The sequence below is a fragment of the Leishmania infantum genome, chromosome 31, assembly GCF_000002875.2.
Source record: "Leishmania infantum JPCM5 genome chromosome 31".
In the NCBI taxonomy this organism is placed as follows: Eukaryota; Euglenozoa; class Kinetoplastea; order Trypanosomatida; family Trypanosomatidae; genus Leishmania; species Leishmania infantum.
The window spans coordinates 119,503-134,659 of record NC_009415.2 but is presented as its reverse complement, the minus strand read 5'-3'; the positions used below and the strand labels follow the sequence as shown (position 1 = coordinate 134,659).

The window sequence follows — 15,157 nt, the reverse complement described above, 5'->3', positions numbered from 1 at the left end:
GCAGCCTGCGTCGACGCGTAGCCCCGCGGACGCTCCCCCCTCCTCTCCCCCGTCTCATGCGCAGTAGAGAAAGCATACACAGGTAGCGTCAGCATGCCAAAGATACCGCTTGCTGTAGTGTCGACATCATCCGATGACTCGGAGATGTCCTACAGCGACCCGGTCGGGGCCTTTAAAGGTGCGAATTGGGCCGTCATGAACATTGACAGCTTCGACTCTCTGCCCTTCTCAGAGGTTTCGCATTCCCCGTACGGGGTGGACTCGAACTTTCTCGACTCTGTGTCCCGCGTAGGCTCAGCAGGGTACCGCCCCAGTCCCAGTGTGGCTTCTGCTCTAGATCGCCAGGACACCGTTATGACGCCTCTGAAGCCTGGCATGTTGAGCCCTCTCCCCGGCATTTCACGAGGGTTCCGGCTCCATGGCAATGATCAGTCCATAAGCACCACCGAGGTGAGCGGTGCCATGGTGGCCGGCCTTCCTGCCGTGCCGACGCACTTTACGCCAAAGGGCAGCGACGCCCTTGCTTTGCACCCGAGGTTGTGTGGCGCCGGCGGGGCACCGGGGGCCGCCTCTGCCGCGGAGGTGGCTCGTATCCGTAAGAAGAAGCAGAAGCCGCCGCCGCACCGCACCCGGTCGTTGCAGATCGAGGCTGCTAAGTGGCTGGAGGATGATTGCAGCACGGAAGCGCTGGTACTGCGCGAGGTCTCGCAGCGACGACCAGTCAGCCCAATGACAGACGCCGAAGCGGACGATGTCCTGTCTTTGAGCTCGTCAGGGGCTACTGGACTACTTACCCTGCCGATTCAGGGCATGGCACCGCCGTCGAGCATCGCTACAGGACTTGAGACTGCCGTTACGAAACAGACCGCCTTGCCCACAGCGGCTCCGAAGGTGAACAAGGAGGTCACCCGCGGGCCCCCGACAAACCGCACAGAAGGAGAAAGAGCTCCACCCGTGGCTGCCAGCAGCGCCAACGATCCTGCACCTTTCATGGCAGCACCGGCGACGACGGGTGATCGCCGCCCCGTTGGCCAGAGAGGCGCAACAGCAAACTCGCCTCTGAGGCGGGCCGCCCGTGTCAACATGGTGCCGACGCGGCGCATTGCCCCTTTAGACGGCAGGAAAGGGCCAGAAACTGATGTGCGAAGGGACTCAGCGGCAGCCGCCACAGTCCGGCGGCAGCCTGAGACGCAGCAGTCGCAGTCTCCAGGCACCACCCTACCGACTGATATGCCGTCGTTGATTCGCGCGGGGACCCTTTCGCCTTCCAAAAGGAATGCAAAGGCTGCAACGATTACCGATGCGACACCACCCTCGTCCGCCGCGAACGGCTTTGCACAAGCACCCCCCGCTGCCATGGAGGAACGATGGCAGGCGGCGAAGGGCCAGCTCCACGAATCCAGACAGGCAGCGAGTGGTCAGCGGTCAAACACGTATGTTGAGGCGCCGACAGCTGGTGCGCATGGCGCTGATGATATCAACGGAGAGCCGACCAGTCTCCCAGACTCGCGGCCGACGGTTTTGTCCCTGGACACCATTGCAATGCTGTCAACGCGGGCTAGGAAAACCACTGCCCTTCCGCTGCAGCAGCCGTCACTGGACAGAAGCACGAAGCAGCGGACGCGCCCCCGAAGAACCAGCTTCGCCTCGACAGCAATACCGGAAACGATCAGTGAGGCGAGTTGTGTTGCTGGCGAGACGGCGGAAAAAGAGGCCCCACACGCTTCACCTGGACGCAGGAGGCGGCATCACTCAGTGGAGTCATTGGAGATGAGCGCGACAAAGGCAGCGATCACAGAATCCTCATCGAACCTCGCGGCGGCCTCGGTTGTGTCAGAGGAGCGGCCCGAGACGCGGCAGTACGGTCTTACCGACAGCCTGCACATCTCGCCTGCCAACCGCATGGCCGCAGAGAAGTTGGTGGCCTTTGTGCAGGCCGTCTCCGATCCGGAGGTGCTGCACGTCATCTACGACTACCTCGAGGAGCATGAGAAAGCGGTGCCGCGCTACTGCCTCGCCACGAAGGCGTGCCGTGAGCTTCTGGAGCGCAAAGAAGAGATGCTGATGGCTTGCTTGTTCACCAGCGGCGGTGCTCACGAGTCATCACAGCACAGTGCAGTTGGTGCCCGCCGCCCCCGTAGTGTTTCAGTGCCGCAGCTCGTGGACTCGCCAGACAAGAAGGCGGAGACAGCAAGGGCAGGGGAAGGCCTGACGGAGGCGCAGCGCCTCTTGCAGCAGATTGAGGAGACGGACGGCTGTGACAAGGGAGACGACGATGATGCCGATATGGATGAGTTTGATGACCTCAATTACTTCCCGGCGCCCTACACACCATCCAGCCGCTTCAATTTTGGACAGCCGAGCGTCTCCGGTCTCGTCACTCGGGGTTTTTCGGAGGGCATGCTGTACAAGATCAAGACCCCAAAAGGCGAGTACCACTTCTACAACGATACCCTGCAGGAGGTGATGGTTGTACGCGTGCAGTGCCATCTGCGCGGCAACGAGAAGATCAACGAACGTGCCATGCTCTCCCCCGTCGCCAGTACCGGCGAGACGGAGATTACGATCGCCGTATTGCCGGAGGAGACGAACTTTTTCATGAGTGGGGTGGCGCATATGCCTCACTTCATGGCAAAGCGAGTGCCAGTGCCGCGCGATTACGTCTCGCCGTCGGTGACGCAGTCGCTGCGCAAGATCAACGCCGAGATCAACGCTGTGCGCAAGGCACTTGGCAAGTGGAGCCGAGCCTCCGACCAGCAGGCGTACCTGAAGTGCTGTCTCAAGAACAACCTCCGCTTCACAGACCTCAACTTCCGCCCGAGTTCGGAGAGCCTGTATCGCCCTGAGTTCGACGCGGTCGTCATACCGGCCGTCACATGGCGGCGGCCGGAGGAGTACATCTACCTGGCCGAGGTGTCGCAGACGCGTCTATTCCGCGGCGAGATTTCGTGTTTCCTGGTGAAGCAGGGTGACCTGAGCAACCACACGGTGGTGGCTGCGATGGCGGCGGTGGCGCAGTTCCCGGCCCATGTGCGGTGGATGTTCCGCCACCCCGTGAGCGCGCACGTGGGCAAGATGGAGAGGTCGCAGGGCTGCTACCGAGTGACGCTGCTGCACAATGGGTGGTGGCACACCTACCTTGTCGACGACTACGTGCCTGCGTCGCTGAGAGGACCGCTGTTTGCGAGCTGTGCCGAGGACCCGCGCCGGCTGTGGGTGCAGCTGCTCGAAAAGGCGTATGCCAAGTCGCTTGGCTCATACGCGGCGACGTGCCTCGCCGACGCCATGGAGGCCCTCGGCGACTTCACTGGATTCCCCGTACGCTTTCTCGACTCCATGTGGGCGGCCGCCGCGCAGGGGCCGAGGGATGGCGCGTTCCGGTCGCTCTTTCGCTACCTCGAGCTCTGTGTCCGGGCCGGCTGCACGGTGCTTCTCTTCTCTCCGCCCCCCACCGACGAGCAGTCGAGTGCGACCGTGGACATGTCCCGCAAGCGTTCCTCGCGTATCATGCCGGTGAAGGGCGCGGTGCCGCAGTTCCTGCCCGGCCACATCTACTTCCTGCGCGACGTCGCCTTCTACGAGGCGCTAGATCTGCGCATGGTCCAGCTGAAGAACCCGTGGACGTGGGAGACAAAAAACAAGATCCACTACGAGAAGAAGTGGAGGTACACGACGTGGTACGACCAGCCCGACCCCAGCCTCAGTGCCATTGCGTCCGCCACGACGAGTCTGCACGGACAGGTGTGCTCCCGCGTTCTGGCCTCGCACGCGCTCAGCCCTAGAGCCTGTACGGACTTGTCACCGGAGGCGGTCGCTCTAAACGAGCGCAAGGGCACGATGTGGGTAGAATGGGGGGAGGCGCTGACGGCGTTTGCGGGCGGCGGCGTGTGCTACACCATGTGGGACCGACACCGGTACCGTGTGCGGAACGCCTTTGTGGAGGGCCGACCACGGCTGGCGCTTGAGCTGAAGGCGCGGCGCAAAGTGGAGCTGCTCGTGACGCTTTCGCTGGAGACGGTGAGCGAGACGCTCGACAACTTTGGCACCGTCGTCGCTGCCCGTCCCATCCCGCTCCACGGCACGGCGCTCTCGGTGGTGCACCGACAGGCGAACCAGTCGGCGAAGGTGGTCCGTGAGTCCTGCGACGACATCGAGAGCGTGACAGGCTGCCGAACATACGTCGTGGCGCGTGATGTGTCCATAAAGGTGGTCGTTGAGCCGAGCACGAGTAGCAACGGCGCCGCCGTACTGGTTGTCCCGCTGCTCGATCCAAGCGCCGTTAGCGCTGCCGCCGTCGGCGCCGGCAGCGGATCCTCCTCGAGCGCCGCCTCGATAGCCGCTGCGCCCGAGGTGCGCTTTGTCGTGTCCATCGTCAGCGACGCCGTTGCGGGGGACGGGGAGGATTTGTCCGTCCACTTTGTGTCGCTGCGGCGCAGCTGCGGCGTCTTCACGGACTCAACCACGGCGTTCCCACTGGAGGGCGCCTCGCGCGTGACAGCACAGTACCAAGTGTGCACCAAGGCAGGCGTTGCGACGTGCGAGGGGTCTCGCATCTCTGGCAACGAAACGAAGGGTATGTGAATATGGCATTCGCTGTGGTGTTTTGTTCCGTCTCTGTGCATTCACATGAACACAGCACTCTAGGAGCATCCTCGTTCCGACACCTCCCTTTGAGACGTCGCTGTCGGCGGCGGGGGATGGTGAGTAGACGCACGCCGTGGTCCCCCTGATTGACACCACACGCGTACGCTAAGCTGCCCTGGAAAGTCGGGGAGATACGACTGTGCTCTCGCTGTGGCTGTTGTGGCTCCTTATCTTGTCTACCATTCGCTTATCCTTTTCTGTTGTTGTGATTTTCCGTATTTCTTTTCCTTTCATGTGCTGCCGTTCTCTCTTCGCCCCGCCTCTCGCCTCTCTTGCTCTCTCTACCCCCTCCATGTGCGCAGGAACCACGCCGCCCTCCCGCACGCATTTCGGAGGCACAGCCACCGACACCGACAGGCGACAGAACATCGGACAGGAGCTGCAGAGGAAAATAAAACGTATCCGTGCCTTACCCGCCGTCCCGTCCCTCGTCGCAGGAGGGCGGGGGCGATGCTGTCGGCGATGGTGCACTGCCGTCACCCCCCTCCCCCAACGTCGTGCAGTGTTCGCGCACGTCAGGGCTCTCGCCACCTCACCTCAGTCACGTCCTTCTGCATCTCTTCTGCTCTGCTTCCTCCATCTCGGGCGGCTGCAGCTCTGGATGGTTGTTGTTTTGTGCTGGCAATATCACCGTGCCCATCACTGCATGAAGTGCACCCCCTCCCTGACACACGCGCACACACACCTCCGCTGCTTACCCGTATTACCCCTTTTCTTCCTCCATCAAGCAACAGCACGACAAGATGCCTGCTGCAACGGCCGAGCCGCAGCCGTTTGAGTTCCCACCGGGCTACGTGATGCCGCTGCCCACGCGTCCGAGCAAGATGGACGAGGACACGCTGCACCCCGTGCGCGTGCCGACACCGCTGCCGGACCTGCTGCCGCGCAGCATGAAGGACATCCAGAAGATGCGTAACCTGCAGTCCGACGGAGACACAGCCAAGAAGTACGTGCCACCGCGCCGCGACCTGCCGCCGCCGTACGTGAACGACGACGAGTGCGACGAGTTCGAGGACAAGACGATCGACACGACCATCCTGAACATGTCGGAGAAGGACCGCACGAAGCGCATGGGCCATACCTACCAGTTAAACGGCCCCTCCGTTGAGGGCGACGTCACGCCGGTCTTCGAGAACGGCCTGCTCTTCAAGGTCGTGACGCCAGATGGCTCTTGGTACTACTACAACGACACGGACAAGTACGAGATGCATGTGAAGTTCACCTTCGGCGCCAAGTCAGACCTGCAGCCCGGCGAAAAGGTCGACATGTACGTTATGAGCACAAGCGAGCTGTCCGCCTCCCTCGTCGTCTTCCCTGGGGAGACGACGAAGCTGGTAGCCGGCAAGATCAACGGTTTCAAGTGCAGCGCCAAGGCCGTGCCACTGAACGACGACAAGCGCGACATCCTCTACGGCGAAGTCAACGACCGCATCGCCGACGACCTGATGGTCATGGCGCAGGCCATCGGTGTGCGTGAGGACGACCTGACAGAGGAGAAGGTGCTGGCGTACTGCGAGGAGAACGAGAAGCCGTACATCGACTGCGACTTCCGTCCGTGCGACTACTCGCTCTACCGCGCTGACGTGGACACGTACCTGCCGCGCTTCATCCCGTGGCACCGCCCCTCCACCTGGATCCCGGAGGAGCAGCTCAAGGAGGTGCGCCTCTTCCGCCGCGACATCCTGCCGTCGCAAGTGACACACGGCTCCATCGGCGACACCTACCTCGTCTCCGCCATCGCCGCCCTGACCGACGCCAGCGGCGACCGGCTGCACGACCTCTTCCGCCACCCGGTGAGCGCCGCCAACGGCAAGATCGAGCGTGCCCTCGGTGCCTACTGGGTCACGATAAACTTCAACGGCTGGTGGCTGCCGGTGCTGCTGGACGACTTCCTGCCTGCGACGCGTGACGGCCCCGAGTTCGCGCGGTGCGCAGTGGACATCCGGCGCATGTGGGTGGCGCTGCTGGAGAAGACCTACGCGAAAGTGCACGGCTCCTACGCGAACATCGCGAGCGGCGACCCGCTGGAGCCGCTGTCGGAGTTCACCGGCTTCCCAGTGACGCGCTACGAGAGCTTCTGGGAGGACGCGCAGGGCGGCGACGACATGCTGTTTCAGGAGATGCTGTCTTACAACAGGATGGGTCACTTGCAGGTGCTCTGCACCCCGTCCGACGGTGGCGAGGCATTCGGCAACGCGAACGTCGTCAGCGCCAACCCGGAGCTGGAGGCAACGTACGAGAAGATGGGCCTCCTCCTGCACCATGGCTACGCGGTTCTGCAGACGGAGTACTTCGAGGACCTGGACCTCCGTCTGCTGCGCGTCCGCAACCCGTGGGGCAACGGCTCTGAGTGGACCGGCGCGTGGAGCAAGGACGACAAGCGCTGGAGCAAGTACCCATCCGTGCGCAACGCGTGCTACCGGCACGGCGGAAGCCCGACGGATGCCGACCGCACGTTCTGGGTAGAGTGGAGCGACGCGCTGAAGATCTTCTCCGGCGGTGGCTGCTGCCACCTGCGCACTCCGTGGTTCGACTACCGCGCCCGTGGCGAGTTCGCTCAGGGCATCCCGACCGTCTCTTTCGAGGTCAACGTGTCCGCGCCGACGGAGGCCTACATCACTCTCTCGCAGGAGGACGAGCGCGACGACCCGTCGCTGGAGTACCATGCACTCCTGCTGAGCGTGTTCCGGCACAGCGGCAAGAAGGAGAAGCTGGACGCGACCAGCAACTCGCTTGTGGAGAAGCCGGACCGCCAGCTCAAGTTCAACTTCTCGCGCGACGTGGCGATGAAGTACACCTTTTTGCCAGAGCACAGCCCGTACTTTGTCATCCCCCGCATCCACGACCCCAGCGTGACGAAGCCGTACGTGATGGGCCTCCTGTGCGACACGTACGTTGGCAACGGCATCAAGGTGGAGTTCAAGCGGGTGGACCGCAACTGCCGCGTCTTTGCTAACATGCCGTCCTTTGCGCAGGCAGGAATGATGGAGGACACAGCTGCTGAGTACCAGATCCGCACTCCACGGCAGCCGATTGAGTGCATCGGGGAGGAGATCGTCGACGAGCGCCTGCGCGAGTTTGGCATCCTGGAGGATTAGGCTGCAGGGAAGGACTTGATTGAACGGGTGGTAGCCGTCTGTGGGCAAGAGCTGAGTCTCTGGCACACGCGCTTCTTCTGCAGGACAGCAGGCGAAGAAGTCGAATGGACGCGTGGCGAGGCGTCTGTATGCGTGGTCATCGATGCACACTTGTCAGTCTCAATGCGCATCCCTCGACCCTACCCGCCCACTCCCACAATCCGTGTTCATCACAGCTGCTCTTCCATCCTTTCTCTCTTCTTTTGAGGCATCCTTCGTTTGGCCTGCCGCCTCCGCAACGCCGTGCTGCCACCTACTCGCACTCGCTCTGTTTTCATGTGGCTCCCCCTCCTCGCACCTAATGAACTCTTGCATGGGCACCGGCGAACTGTGCACACATACCCGCACAAGCACTCTCCTTCGGTGTATTCGTCTGTGCGATGCTCACCACCTCTACGGAGCTCCCTGTTTACCGAGAGCTTCATCGGTCTCTGGTGCTGCACAGGATGAGGCTGCGAGTGCGTGAGGAAGTTTACTGTTGTGTAATCGTCGACGTATCGCCCACGCCTGCTTTTGCCCTCTCTTCTGATTTCTGCCCCCTTTCCCCTTCCCTCTTCTGCATCGTCCTTGCCGTTATCCTTCGTTTTTTTTTGTTGCTCGCTCGGCTCATGTCGCTGTGGCTCCCCGTGTGCTGTGTGCTGTGCGTGTGTTGGCTGGATGTTGAACGTCGACACGCAGATGTGCTCGCAGTCCCTCCCCTGCCCTCAGCGACCCGTCTGCCTTTTGGGCCTCTTTTATTCTTCCATTTTCTTCCGTCTTGTGGGAGGACAACCCAAGGTGTGTGTGTGTGTGTGTGTTTGCGCGCGGACGCGCGCCAGTAGCTTCTCTCTCTTGTGCGCCCTTTTTGTTTGAAGAGGTGGGATGCTCCTGTTGTTTCTGCTTTCGCGAACTCTACACGGTGTTCTCAGCTGCTACGTTGCCGTCGGATCACTCCAGGAGGACAATGCTGGAGTGACCTATCCGGCACTTCGGCAAAGCCTCCGCCATATCGGCCCTCAGCATGCCGTCGAAGAAGAGGGAAGATGGACTTCACGATGCTGCCAGGAGCGACACGGCAGCCGTCTCATCAGCGCGCCTTTGGAACCCTTTCACATCGCCTGTGCACACTGTGAATGGTCGGTTGGCCACTCTCCCTTTACCTCCTCAATCTCCATCTGCGCACGTGCCGTGCACATGGCTGCGACGATAGTCTTCACGCGTGTTCTCCCTCCCCTCCCACAGCGTCGTCAAACTCCTCAGTGTTCCCATTTCGGATCCCACGCTTCCTCTTCTTTCATCCTTGTTTCTCTGGGCCCTGTCAGTCGGTTATCATGTAGACGTACAATCATCGCTGCAAAGACAACAAATTGGGAGCGGCAGCAGCGGCGACCAGCTCAGCCACACGACCGATCCTCTTTCCATGTGCAACACCGCTCGAGGCGAGGTGGGAGATTTGTGGTGTGGCTACGCCAAGCGCTCATATACATCTGAGCAGGTCCACAGAGACGAATGCATGCATCAAGCGCTGCTGCCGCCGCTGAGCCGTTGCTACTCATGTGTCGGCGCCATCTTGTTGGCTCTCTGTCTTTTTCTTTCGTTTCCATTCTGTGCGCATTCCTTTCCATAGCTCTGTCTTTCTCCCGTTTTGTGCGCGTGTCACCGAATCTCTGACGTGCTGCGGTGATGTGTCGGCGTATATGTTTGTGGGGAGGGGGGTGCCGTCTCCCCCCACCCCACGCTTGAGCTTACGTTTTCTGTTTTCGTTCCTTCTGTTCCCACCCTCTTTGAGTGACGTTTTATGAGCGCGCGCGTGTGTGTATGTGCTTACGTGAGGATACGCTCGCGTGCTTCCTGAGCTTGCAAGCAAGGCCAGACAACGGCAAAAAACGTGAGACGGCGCTAGAGGGAACTCGTCGTGTGACAGAAACGTGCTGGGAGCACATGCGTGTCGCGTGGGCGTCCTGCGCGTTTTCTACATCCATTCTACGCCCCTTCTCTTCACGTGAGTAGGGCGCTGGCTGCCCTCGAGCAGAGGCAAGCACTCAGATCGTCGCGTCGGGAGGGAATGCCCTCGTGTCTGCACCACGTCTTCTTTACTATCATTGCCCCTTCCTCCCTTTTGCTTCTCCTCTCGTCTTTCGTCTCTCGGTTTGCTTGGTGTCGTGACAGGATGTCGCGTGCACGGGTCAGTGCGCATCGCGCTATCCGAAGTGAAGAAAACGAAGCTGGAGAGAAGCATTCTCCTCCACGTATTCTATACGCGCACAATCAACTCCGCTTTATCCAGCGGAGCAACGTGCTGGCGCTTTTCAGTGAGTGAGGGGCCATCAGACGTCAAACGAGAGTCATGTGAACTCTCTTAAAAGGACCACAGGACTCGTAATTCGTGCATTGCTGCGCTGTTTTCTCTCTCTCTTTCTGCATCGAATCGCGTGAGGAGCAGCGCAGAAGCAGCCGTGTCGCTTTTGTTTTCTCGACGGCGGGAGCTACCTCGGCAGAGGCCAGCGTCCCGAGAACTTTATTGTTGAATGCGTGTGGCAACTTGTGAGGGCGGCGACGCCTTGTTTACGCGTTATAGCGCGCCACCTCTTCCACGTGCAGGCCGGACTGCCCCCTCCCTCCCCTCATTGACTGCAGTGTGCTGCATGCTGTACTGCAGCAACAGCAGGTGAAGGGCTCGGCACTGCGGTCTACATACAAGCGCGCACAAACACACCCGCACGACCTCCCGAGTCTTCTGTCGGTGATCACGTCATAATGCCCGGCAGCGTCTCCTCGCCGAGGGGCTCGAGGACAAGTGGCGATGTTCCAGCAAACGTCTCGCGTCGGTCAGCGTCCCTGACGTCGAGATCATCATCGGTGCATGGGCCACACTTGAGCTGCAGTGGGCGATACAGGAATGGCAGCTCTGAATCATCTGCGGCCCGCCGCCGGCTTCGGCGAACACGCTGCAGCTTGAAGAGATCCTATACCGCACATGCCTGCCGCTTCTCTCCTTATCGGCCCCCCTCAGCCGCCATGTTGGACCCCTTCCCCAATGCGAGCATCAATTCGCTCTGCGTTGTGGGGCTCTCAACGCTTTTGACGGTGCACCGTACCGGCGTTCGACTTTATCGGCAGCGACAGCTTCCTGCTCCAGCGCCGCCCTCGACATTGAGCATGCTTGCAAGCCGTCCTTCCAGCAACGCTGCCGTGCCCAGCGCATCGCCTGCTGCGGTGCCGCACGGCGTCTGCGAGGCGACAGGCGTGTTCGAGCTGATCGAAACGCGCCATGAGTTCCAGGTTCGCGAGTCGTACCTGTGCGCGGCAATGCAGCCGGTCGTTGTCAACGGCTCTCTCTTCCTCTCCAAGTGGAGTCGCTACTTCTGCGTCGCGTCCGGCAGCGACCGCATCGTGCACGGCGTGTCCGTCATGAGCAGTGGAGCGCACTTCTGCCTGAACCACACGCAGCACCAGACGAGCAAGGTAGTGTGCATGCAGTGCACGCAGCTTGCTCTCGAGCCGTGCCACCCGCTCTCCCTGACACCCGCCGTGGTGAGCGTCGACGAGGTGGGCGTGGTGGTGCTCTTCGACATTGAGAGGGAGGTGGCGTCCGTCCTGGAGCAGGCGCCGCTGTGGTATCGGCAGACCGATGCGCGTCCGAGAGAAAAGGGAGCGGCTGCAGACCCCAGCCACGTCACAAATTCCACCAGGGATAGCGGCGGGCATGCCGGCAGCGGCCTCCACCAGGCGCCTCTGCAGCAGCAGCACCTCACCCCGGAAGAGGAGGATCATGTCCTGAACACGATAGAGAAGGCAGCCATGTCAGAGCGCGTCGTCTACCACCTCGAGCACGGCGTCGCCACGCGCGTCGCTCTCGTCGGACCGTGTGTGGAGCTGTGCAACCGCTGTCACAACGCCTTTTCGCGGTCGATGTCGTCATCACGGGGGTACAAGCTGGTGAGCTTGTATCTCTGCTCGCGTGCACGAGACGTGCCCGCCGATGCGACGCCACCGGAGCATTTAGGCGACGGCGAAGGTGGCGGGGCGGCCGAACTCAACGTAGTTCTTCTCAGGGTCCTGTGGGGTCCTCGCCGCGCCTTTGTGCTGGAGGAGGTGCACCTCCTGCACGAGGTGGCACCGACGGACGTGTGCGATGTCGGCATCGCCATGAACTCCCCTCCATACGAGGTGGGCATGCCCATGACGCTCTTGCTGGCGAGACCCGCGCTGGAGCTGTGGAAGTTGCGCGGGTGCACGGGAGACCTTATCGAGACATGTCGGGTTTACGCCGCCAACAGCGACGGCCCCCGCTGTGGTTCTTGCCGTGACGCCTCGGAATGTTTCCTTCAGTGGGTTCCCCTCGGCCGCCACCGATTAATAGTCGAGAAAGCCACAGAGAGCGAGGAGGAGAATTCTTGGTCCTGCACGGTGGCAATGACGAACAATGACACAGTGCTGCTGCTTGGCAGCGCGCCGATGCCTGTGAATCGCGATGCGCTGGGGAAGACGGCACTAGTTGCCGCATCTCTCGTCGGTGATCAAGGCATTAGCACAACGAGGAAAGAGCTGGCAGCGGAACCATTCAAGGACACGGACCTGGAGGCCTGGCTGGATGACATCAGCGTCCCTGCTTCGCGGTCGTCGTCGTTGCCGGCGGCAGAGAGCAGCTCAACGGCCCCTGCAGCCGCAAACTGTACTGGGCCACCAGCCGCGGAAAGTACGGCCACGGACGACGATGGCGACAACGACGGCGTCTCAGCTGCCTGTCATGCCGTTACTTTTCCGTACACAGTGCTGATGGAGCTGTACGCCCCTCAGAGGTCCTACAGCAGCCGCACGCGAGAGAGCGCGTCTGCCGTCTCGACAGTGTTGCTGTCTGTGATGCCAGACTGGACGGCAAATCGCCTGCTGCTCTTCATGGAGGACCAGGAGACGCTGCTGAGCGTGCCGCTACCATTTCTGGAACGAGTGGGTACCCTCACCGACGCCAAGCAGCACGAGGCAGACGGTCGAGAAGGGACTGGCGTTGCTGCGGGGCCTTCTATCCCTACGAGCGGAATCGATGATTTACTGCCCTCGACATCGACTGCCCAAAACCCTCACGTCGTATCGCAGGAGACTCAACCAGGCCGCATGATACAGTATTTCAAGAGTGCCTCGACGCATCTCTGGGGCCCATCCGCACCTTCACACTTTTTTCACTTGGACACCTCGGGCGGAGAGGTCACCAGAGCCCCACCAGTGCTTAGTGCACCACCGACGGAGGCGCAGACTTCTCCAGCAGACGACCGCTCAGCGGCACAGTTCTCAGACGCTGCGGCGGTGTCATCATCCGCTACCGCCGCAGCCGGCAGCCGCGAGCCTTACCGCTTCTTTAGTTTAACACGCCCGCTGATGGCCGCCTTCTTTCATCTGTCGGGCGAGCACGAAGAGCCAGCGTCGCTGGCCGTCGTCGAGGCGCCACTCAAGGACCCAGTGACGAGTGTGACGGGCGACGCGAAAGCTCCTGGCATCGAACTGTCTATGCCGCCGATACAGCAGGCCGGCAATGGTGTCATCGGCTCTCCTCCTGCGTGCCCCTCGCCTCTGACTGTCTCTGCTGATGGTGAACGCAGCGGCACTCAGCACCGCTGCCGCCGCGGCTCCTCGTCGGAGAGCAGCAGAGCCGGGAGCTCACGCTACCGCCGCACACGCAAGCCGCAACGCATAGGCAACGGCGCACCTGCGAGCTCTGCGGAAGCCGCGCACACCATCATCATCGAAGAAGGCGCCGCGGCGCGGGCGTCATACATATCAGCGCAGATAGCGCTTTTGAAGGAAGAGCCCAAGGCGCAGAGAGGCAGTCGCACCTCAGAAACTGGGGTCATTGCTGACGAGGACCACGGCGCACAACACGAGCCCGCCGCGACCGTGTCACAGTGGCAGTATGCGCTGCGCCGCGTCGCCGAAGTGGAGGAGCCGCTGGAACGCAACGCGTTGCTTTACGCATGGAAGGATGGGCACAATGACCTCTACATCCACTTCTCGGTAGAGCTGGACGAGCTGCGGCAGCGGGAGGCGACCGACGAGGAGGACGGCCACGCAGTCCCTCTTTCACGAAGGGGCGAGACTGGTTCCATCTCGCCTGATGCGTCGAGGCACAGCCGCGGGACAGCCAGGCCACGCTTGACCCTCTACCGACCAGCAGACGTGGAGGACGGCATTCACTCAATGGGCTTTCTCTCGCAGTACAACGCTGTCGTGCACAGGCGCGCCGCAACAGCGAGCTACGGCAACTGTTTCGACTTCAGCTCGTACTTTGTCACCCTACAAGTGCCGCAGCACGTGCTAGACGTGCAGGAGCGAGACAAATACCGATTGGAGCTGGAAGACCTGCGCCTGCAGCAGGCCAGGGACTTGGCGAGCCTCCACCCCTATGATATGGTGACCATCTTCCAGAACGAAGAGCGGGCGTCTGCCAAGGATGCAGCATGGCGGCTGCACGCCACCTTCCCCTACGACGATGCGCAAGACGGGCATGCCGTCGACCTGCAGCAGCTCAACCGCACTGCCGTAAGAGACCCCGCTGCGGCCGCGGCGTCGGAGTGGCGGTGGGCCGATGCTTCGGAGGCGAGGGCGTGGTCCAAAGAACACGATTTAGCGCGAAGCTCTACAAACCGTGTCAGGAGTCTCGTGAAGGATCTGAAGGACTGGGAAGTAGGGCCATGGGCCTACGCCACGCGCTGGCCGTCCAGAGAGGAAGAGCTGCGAGGCGACGATGGCTTCATCTGGAGCGCTTCAGAGGCCCCTGAGCACACGTGTCGTCGTCGCCGACTTAGCCGCCTTCGTGTCAGCATTGCGGAGCTGAAGCGCCAGACTGAGCTCATGGCGTCTCATCAGCGAGAGCTGGAGGAGCTGCGAGAGGCGCTGGGGTTGTAGTCAGGAGGCGACGAACAACAAAAGGGGCTGCGGGAACTACTGATTCCGTGGAGACAGCCGGCCCTCTAACGCACGCGTGTGCAAATGGGAGATTGGGGGGCTGCGTGGGCTCATCGAACGGATGTGTCCCCGTCTCACTGACTCCATCGCTTTTTGTTCTCTTCCTGCCAATCTTTGCCGTCGTCTTCTCCTAGTGTCTCTTTCTCTCCCCTGCCTCTGTGTGCCGTGTGCGTTCCTCTGCACGTGCTCTTTAACGAGCCACTGTTGTTGTTTTGCCTCTCCTATCATCCTCTTTTTTCATAGCCGCAGAACTCGCTGTATGCGATGGGGGCTGTTGAAGTAGACGGCGGCAACGCACAACAACCGGTGTCCACCTCCCCGCTCCACAGACACAAGCCCATACACATCTGCACTGATACCCGATCGCCGATAACACGTTCGGCTGCGCAGGTGACGAATGCGTTGCGGTGTCTTCGGTAAGTCGATCCTATCGCTTC

At 61.4% G+C, this 15,157-nt stretch overlaps 3 protein-coding genes across 3 annotated transcripts; all 3 read left to right on the top strand.

The window, feature by feature from the left end:
* Nucleotides 1–1,770: 1,770 nt before the first annotated feature.
* On the top strand, nucleotides 1,771–4,581 carry LINJ_31_0420 (putative calpain-like protein; the record flags this gene model as incomplete). Its single annotated transcript, XM_001467337.1, has 1 exon — nucleotides 1,771–4,581. The coding sequence occupies one exon, from the start codon at nucleotides 1,771–1,773 to the stop codon at nucleotides 4,579–4,581; it is 2,811 nt and encodes a 936-aa protein (XP_001467374.1).
* Nucleotides 4,582–5,387: 806 nt separating this feature from the next.
* On the top strand, nucleotides 5,388–7,742 carry LINJ_31_0410 (putative calpain-like cysteine peptidase; the record flags this gene model as incomplete). The annotated part of the gene is made up of 1 exon (XM_001467336.1): nucleotides 5,388–7,742. One exon carries the CDS (start codon nucleotides 5,388–5,390, stop codon nucleotides 7,740–7,742), a length of 2,355 nt encoding a protein of 784 aa, XP_001467373.1.
* Nucleotides 7,743–10,517: 2,775 nt separating this feature from the next.
* LINJ_31_0400 (conserved hypothetical protein) lies at nucleotides 10,518–14,660 on the top strand (the record flags this gene model as incomplete). Its single annotated transcript, XM_001467335.1, has 1 exon — nucleotides 10,518–14,660. The coding sequence occupies one exon, from the start codon at nucleotides 10,518–10,520 to the stop codon at nucleotides 14,658–14,660; it is 4,143 nt and encodes a 1,380-aa protein (XP_001467372.1).
* Between the last annotated feature and the right edge of the window lie 497 nt (nucleotides 14,661–15,157).